At 48.8% G+C, this 8,282-nt stretch overlaps 1 protein-coding gene across 2 annotated transcripts; it reads left to right on the top strand.

Moving 5' to 3' along the window:
• The first annotated feature begins 2,496 nt into the window (after positions 1–2,496).
• Positions 2,497–7,780, top strand: LOC119733306 (LIM domain-binding protein 3-like). 2 transcript variants are annotated; one of them, XM_038206903.1, is made up of 2 exons: positions 2,497–3,526; positions 7,023–7,780. In XM_038206903.1, the coding sequence occupies exons 1-2, from the start codon at positions 2,788–2,790 to the stop codon at positions 7,601–7,603; spliced, it is 1,320 nt and encodes a 439-aa protein (XP_038062831.1). In that variant the 5' UTR covers positions 2,497–2,787; the 3' UTR covers positions 7,604–7,780. The 2 variants fall into 2 exon arrangements, with proteins under 2 accessions (XP_038062831.1, XP_038062830.1); XM_038206902.1 differs by having other exon boundaries at positions 5,954–7,148.
• Positions 7,781–8,282: the final 502 nt, after the last annotated feature.

Here is an 8,282-nt window from a genome sequence, read left to right as displayed (position 1 = left end):
GTTAAAAACATGGGGGAATATCACGATTTGTACGTCACTACCGACACGTTATTACTGGCATGCGTATTTGAAAACTTTAGGAAAACGTGTATTACAAACTACGCGTTAGATCCGGCTAATTACTATACAGCACCAGGATTGTCTTGGGATGCCTTGTTAAAACACTCGGAAGTTAAACTCGAACTATTGCAAGACGTAGACAAACATTTATTTTTTGAAAAGGCAAAAAGAGGTGGTATCTCGAGCGTGGGTGGTATGAGATACCACAAAGCCAATAACAAATACCTACCCGACCATAATCCAAACGAGCCGTCGAGTTACATCACCTACCTCGATGCAAACAATCTGTACGGCTGGGCCATGAGTCAATACCTGCCGTACAAAGACTTTAAATGGGCGTCTACAAAAACGTTTACCGAGTCTAAGATATTATCTCTCAGGAAAACGTCAAACACCGGTTACTGCTTTGAAGTAGACCTCGATTACCCGGATAATCTCCACGACCTGCACAACGATTATCCCCTAGCGCCAGAAAATATCGTCATACCAAAAGAATGGATGTCTGATTATCAAAACGAGTTATTGGATACCGAACCTAGTAGCAACGTGCAAAAATTGACGTGTACCCTTAATCTTAAACAAAAATATGTTTTGCACTACGTCACGTTGCAGTTGTATCTCAAACTCGGCTTGAAACTTAAAAAGGTACATCGAGTGCTGCAATTTAAACAAGCTCCTTGGATGGCATCTTACATAAACAAAAACACGCAACTCCGAACAAAAGCGACCTCTGATTTTGAGAAAGACTTTTTTAAACTGATGAATAACAGCGTGTTTGGTAAGACGATGGAAAACGTCAGAAACCGGATTGACGGTTACCTGCTCAGAGACAATAACGATGACGATCGAGATAAATACCAAAAAATTATACAGAAACCGAGCTACAAAACGACGACGTCATTTTCAGAATGCAAATTGTCATTTGTCGAAAAGTACAAGACTAAAACCGTGTTAAACAAACCGATCTATTGCGGAGTGAGTATCTTGGATCTATCTAAGACGCTGATGTACGATTTTTATTACAACCATTTGAAAGACAAGTACAAAGAGAAAATCAGGTTGATGTACACAGATACGGACAGTTTGGTACTCGTAGTGCACACGGACGACGTATACAAAGATATGCAGCAAAACGGGCAACAATACGACCTTTCGAATTATCCGACGGATCATCCTTTGTACGATCCAACCAATAAGAAAGTGATCGGTAAATTTAAAGACGAGTTTGGAGGTAAAATAATCAAAGAAGTTGTTTGCATAAGACCTAAAATGTACTCCATTTTAACCGCTGACATCAACCTGAAAAAAGCCAAGGGTGTCACAAAATCGGTCACCTCTAAGAAATTAAAACACCGACACTATTACGACTGCATCTTAAACAAGAAATCTCATTATGAAACCATGACTCACATTAGGTCGGATAATCACATCCTTTACACCGTATCTCAAAATAAACTATCGTTGAGCCCGTTGGACACAAAGAGGTACATTTTACCGGATGGAATACACACGCTCGCTTATGGTCACCGCAATCTAGATATTAATTAGGCGGTAATTGCGTGTCCTCGGGTACGACTTGAAGCTCTTGTCTCACAAAACTCCTTTTTGGGCCGTTTTGAAGGTAATAAAGAGTAGGACCCGTCGTGACTTTTTTACCGTTAATCATTTTAAATTGACTCGTTCTTTTTTCCACGTTGAAGATATCTACGCTCCAAATGGGATCCGTGGCTCTTCTCGAGGTTCCACCCTCTTGCTCGCCCGGGTAATATAAATATCTAACCATGGCATCTTGCGGTAATTGTTGCTCTTTTGTTTTAACGGGGTTAGCCGGCGATTGCCGGACCTGTTCAAGTTTAACCGCCTCTGACGGTGCTTTAGCTATTAATCTCGTCGTTTCATCATTTATTGCCTTGACCACGCTGGGTAATCGTTCGACCCATTGCGTGTTTCTACTCTCGGGATTTAACATTTCTTGAGCGTACTGATGACCAAACAGTCTCTCGGCTAGCGTTCGGTTAAATCTTTCTACGATACCCTGCGATCGGTGGTTTCCTGGTTCACCTACGATAATCTCGACGTTTTTTGAGGTCATCCATTTTTTAAATGCACCTTTAAATTCGGTACCGGCGTCTACTCTCAACGTTTTAGGGTAACTCAAAGGAGATCTCGCGTAAATCTTGACGATAGCATCTTGGGTGGAATCCGCCGTTTTAGAAACCAAAGGTTCTGCTTCGTGGTATCGACTCGCTACGTCGACAACCGTCAAAGCGTATTTATAAGTCTTGCGTTTTACTTTATCCCAGGGTAGGTATAGCACATCCATTTGGTGAAAATCGTTTGGTGTTTCAAACTCTTGCGATGTACTCGTAGGTCTGGGTACATACGCGGGACCCGGCAGATAAATTTGCCAGATCGCTTGTTTTTTAAGCCAATACGGTTTTCCGGTGCTCGTCTCCGGAGAACCCCTTTGGCACAGGGGGGCGTGAGTGGACATTCTAACAGCCTTCTTGTAGGCAAGAAATCGTTTGGGATCTCTGATTGGTCCACTTGCTGCAGCCAGCACACTTTCAACCAATCCCTGCGGGGGAACTAGGCAGGCTGGCATTGTTTCGCGCGTTTTTCTCCCTTTTCTGCTTTCTTTCGCCGAGCTTCACACACGACAAAATAAAATCCTCCGTACCTTTCGACAATTTTCGACTTCTTCAAATCGCCCAAGAACCCCGCATTATGCCGGGTAACAGAGGCCGCAAGCGCAAGAACCCAAGGGACGGCGGACAGCGGGAAAAACGTCCCCTAGGCCATCATCCTCGCCAAACTCGAGCACAAGCCAGAGCAATGCAGACGTTGCTAAACCCGCCATCGGTCGCCAACAGCGATGCTGCAGGCTACGGTCCCGAGGAACAGCGCCCTCTGTCGTCGGGAGCGGAGGTCATACCGCCTGAGGTCACATGTACTCACGCTGCAGCCACCAGCGTGACCGCGACGGCCGTAAACGCCGCCGGTCGCCCGGTCCACCCCCAGATTCCGGCCAGCCAGCAACCCACACCACTGGCAGGGAACTCGAGCGGGGCTTCCAGCTCCTTTCAACGGCCAGCCGCCCAAGAAACGGCCGCACACGGCGGCAATTTTCAGCTGGGGGCCGCGACATACACCACTGCCGCGACGCCGGCGCCCGTTGCTGGCACCCCGCCGGCTTTCGCACGGCCTTCGCCCATATACACCAGCCCACCTGCCGGCGTGGTTACATCGTCGCCAGTGGCCATCCCCACACCGAGTGCTGCCCCATCCGGTGCCATGCATCCCCTCTACCAGCAGGCCTACGTCAGTGGCATGGCCCCATCATACTTCACCGGTTTTCAAGGTGTTCCAGTGGCACATCCTTCGACTACACCCATACCCGGGTCTTCCACCTCATCTGGCCAACTTGGACAGCCAGCCAAGGGGTACCAAAACCCATCCACCTCGGGTGAGTACAGTGCCAATATGGCCAACATGGCTACTGTTTGTGTTACCCCAAGCTCACAACCCATTTTGAGCATGATGAGTTCTCAACCTGCTCCTTCTCTGTCCAACCAGATCAACCCAACCACCACTGCCATTAACCCTGAGTGGGGAGGGGGGCCCCTACTATCCATATGTGAACCCCTAGGGAGCACGGTATCACCTGGGGTCAAGGAAAAAATTGTAAAAAGCGAGTTTCTAGAACTCGACACGCTCTTGGACCGCCACGGACCTAACCCACAACCTCCCAACCTCACATTCACATTGGATAAGTCAGGCCAATTACGCGTGACTGACACAAAGAAAAAACCGCAGATAAATTCCATTTTGGCATGGACCGATGCATTCCTAGTTTTTGCATCTGTGTTCCTCAGTGCGCACCCCGCGCGGTTGCAGGAGTTACTTAAATACATGCACGTGGTTCGCATGGCGGCTGCACGCTTCACTGGCCGCGGTTGGTTGGAATACGACCGGCAGTTTCGCATGCGCCAGCAATTTCACCCATCTAGGGCATGGTCCATCATTGATGGGGAGCTGTGGGCACTCTACATTGCTGCCCCAGGGCCTTCGTACGTAGGCACAGGCGGGCAAGGGGGGCCCCCACTCGTCGCACCCAAGCGAGCTTACAATTCTTTTCGCTGGCCATCCCGCCAACCCCCCCGCACCAGTAACATCTGCTTTGCATTCAATCGGACCCCGGGCTGCTCAAGGGTACAGTGCCCATTCCCCCACAAATGCTCCGCTTGCTTCTCAACCGGACATGGGGCGTCTGCTTGCAAAACCCCTGCCAACAAGAAAAATACCACTCGTCCCTAGGGGGCTTAGCCCACATCTTCACCCTCATCAGCCTTGTACTAGCTCTCCCAACTGCGTATGTTGCCTCGCGCATTCACCAGTGATTATAGAATGTCTCTTACCATTGCTTGATAATTACCCCAACACAAAGGTAGCAAATACGCTACGCTCTGGGTTCACAACTGGATTCAAATTGGGTTACAACGGCCTCCGCATAGCTAGGGATTCTAAGAATTTATCCTCCGTTAGAAAAAACCCTGAAATAGCACTCGATAAATTACATAAGGAGGTCCAGCTGGGGCGCATGGCGGGCCCATTCGAAACGAGTCCAATTCAAAACCTTAGAATTTCCCCGATAGGTCTGGTTCCCAAAACAGACCCAGGCAGCTTTAGGCTGATACACCACCTCTCCTATCCCGAATCCGACTCTGTCAATGACGGCATTGACAAACAATTATGTTCAGTACAATACACCACCTTTGATGACGCAGTTAGCTTAGTGGTAAGCTCGGGGAGGGGGGCCCTGATGGCCAAAGCCGATATTAAGTCAGCCTTCCGTCTTCTGCCAATCCATCCTGATGATTTTTGCTTATTGGGCATTAAAATGCGGGACAGAATCTTTGTTGACAAAACACTCCCGATGGGAGCAGCATGCGCTCCAGCATATTTTGAGAAGTTTTCCACTTTCATTGAGTGGGCCGTGAATAGACGCTCAGGTTCTGGACACATATGCCATTATGTGGACGACTTCCTGATGGTCGGGGGGGCAACTTTAGGTGGCCCCCTCTCATGCCAGAGCACGTTGGACTGCTTCATTCAAGTTTGTGGGGAACTAGGGGTGCCACTAGCAAACGAAAAAACAGTCCTTCCCACCACAGAACTGACATTCCTGGGGTTGGAAATTAATTCCGTATCGCAAACTGTGTCAATCCCCACAGAGAAACTTATCAACATCACCAAAAAGATTCAGGAGGCAATCCGTCCCTCCAAAATAACCCTCAGAAATCTCCAATCACTCATTGGATCCCTATCCTTTGTGTGCCGTGCCGTCTCTCCTGGACGAGCCTTCCTCAGGAGACTGATCGACGACACAAAAAACGTAAAGCAACCTTGGCACCTAATTAGGCTTTCAAAGGGCGCGAAGGAAGACCTGAACATGTGGCAGGTGTTCCTGCGTAGCTTTAACGGGAGGACAATAATTCCTGACCAGTACTGGGCACTAGACGAAGATCTTCAACTATTCACAGATGCTAGTGGGGGCATAGGATTTGGGGGGTACTTTCTGGGCCAATGGTTTGCCGGGATTTGGCCTCAATCTGTCAAGGATGACAACCCATCCATCGCTTGGCTAGAATTCTTCCCAGTAGTTGTGGCTCTCACACTATGGGGGAAATCCCTTGCCGGGAAGAAAATAATTATCAGGTCAGACAATGAGGCAGTGGTTTCAATAATTAACAAACAGTCATCAAAATGTGGGAAGATCATGAAACTGGTCCGATTTTTTGTCCTCCAGTGCCTCCATGACAACGTTAGCTTCAAGGCCAGACACATTTCGGGAATACATAATAACATCGCTGACGCGCTCTCCCGTTCACAGATGAATCGATTTCGAGAGGTCGCTCCCTCAGCAGCCAAAGACGGGCTGGAAGTCCCACCATTTCTATGGAGGCTATAAACACGGAAGCCCTCCGACTCCTGGGGGCATCCTTTGCGAGTAGTACTTGGGGAACATATAGCAAGGGCGTGGAACAGTTCATCCAATTCCGGCATCATGCTGGCCTCCCACCCCTCTGGCCATCCCCATGTGGCCACATTGCAGCCTTTATTGCCCATCTCTCACTGGAAGGCCTCGCCCCTTCCACAATCGGTACGTATACAGCCGCGGCCGCTTATGTACATAAAATTAACGGATGGCCCGACCCAACCGACAGCTTCATCGTTTGGAAAATGAGGGAAGGTTGCCGCCGCCAGGGCCGTCGCTGCGACCCTAGGCGCCCCATCACGGCAGAACTCCTCGAAAAAATATGCAACATTCTGCGTGCAATCACCTCGTCAAATCTTGAGGCTGCACTTTTCTGTGCCGCATTTTCACTGGCCTTTTTCGTTTTTTTCCGAGTTGGGGAACTAACAACTGCTAGCAAATCCGCCGGGCATGAGCGAACCCTCAACTTTCAGGACGTCTGGTTTGCAAGCAATGATCACTCTGTACTGGTGGTCAGGCTTAGGTTCTCCAAAACTGATCAACGGGGCGAATCTGTTGAACTGCGTTTTCATAGGGATTACCACTCCCCCACTTGCCCCGTGAACATGGTTTCAAGTTACCTCCTCCTGCGGCCACACTTTGCAGGCCCATTTTTTGTTCATGTAGATGGTACACCCCTAACAACATACCAGTTCAGCCAAATGCTGCGTAAATCCTTAGTGGCCCTAGGTCTCCCCCCTCAGGGCTTTAGCCCACACAGCTTCCGCATTGGGGCGGCCACTTCTGCTGCTCTGAATGGAACCCCGGTCCCGCAGATCCAATTATTAGGCCGCTGGAAATCCCAAGCCGTTAATTTGTACATCCGGCCTGACAAAGTCCTCCCTCCCTCCCACACTGGGCTGCCCCAGCTGTAACATGTCATTTGCATCCTCGGTTCTGCTCTTGTTTTTGATTAACTCCGCAGGTACAACACGCACCTGGGTGGTTGGTGACAGCATTGTCTTCCGCGCCGGCGACCATGCCCCAAATGAGCCAGCATTGGGGCTGATCACCTGGCGGGGCGTGCGGGGTGCAAAAATATCTTCGATGATCCCCTCTATCCGGGCACAACTCCAACACTCCCCGGTTCCTACCACCATTGTGATCCACCTGGGGACCAACGATTTATTTTCAATTCCCGTCAAAGAGATCCGAGGCAGGTTGGAGGAGGGCTTACAGGGGTTAAGACACATGCTGCCCCACACACGCATAGTTTGGTCAGACATCCTCCTGCGTCTGTTCTACTATGGAGAAGAGCGCCCGGGTGTTGGCAAGAAAAATGTCAACGCTTTGAATAAGTATGCTCATAGGGTGTGCAAAAACTTGGGAAATGCCCACGGGATCGTGCACTCTTGCACTATCAACTCTAGCCAGCAGTCTCTCTACTGGCGGGACGGCCTCCATCTGTCCACCCTGGGCAGCCAACAGTTCTGCAAGAATATTTCGGCAGCCCTGGCCTTTTTTACATCACACCCATCAGCCCTTCTCCATCCTCCCTCGTCGTAAGTTGCTGTCCATAGCCCACCGGTCAGTTAACACCTCGGTGTGGTCCTTAAAACCAGCCATTCAAATAAATATTACATGTCTTCTGCGCTAAAATTGCTTGGGTCATTTACTGTAGAGTTATCGGTTCCCAGCCAACATGTTATGCACATTGGTCCACTGTTCAGGGGGGGGGGGGGGGGGGGGTTGGCAAGTTCCTGTATTCGTAACTTGTTTGGCAGAAATGAGGGGGGCGGGGACACGCCCAAGGTGGAACTAGGGGGGTTAGGAAATCAGAACGACTAATTTTGTATAAAACCAATCACCAGAATCTTAATTCTAGCTAATCACCTAATATTCTGATTACTCTATATCTTGATTATAACCCTTGATCCTAAAGTTTTCATTGCCACCGTTCACTTTGGCTATATATTTTATATAACTGTAAGTGTTGTTCATATCTGTGGGTTATTGTAGCTTGATAAACCATTGTATTAAGACTCAGTGTAATTTATTTGGTGTAACTTGCCGCGCTTAGTATACCTGTAACTTTATGCTTAATTGCATGGTTTGGTGGTTTACAACACTCATTGTCATCGTTATTTGATTAACAAACTCTTGCATTGCGGGGCCTCAACATACATGTACAGTGTAATAGTAGTGTGGTTTACAACACTCATTGTCATCGTTATTTGATTAACAA

Source organism: Patiria miniata, unplaced genomic scaffold, assembly GCF_015706575.1.
Source record: "Patiria miniata isolate m_02_andy unplaced genomic scaffold, ASM1570657v1 HiC_scaffold_25, whole genome shotgun sequence".
In the NCBI taxonomy this organism is placed as follows: Eukaryota; Metazoa; Echinodermata; class Asteroidea; order Valvatida; family Asterinidae; genus Patiria; species Patiria miniata.
The sequence above is the reverse complement of the archived record's forward strand: the minus strand, read 5'-3'. Positions and strand labels throughout refer to the sequence as shown.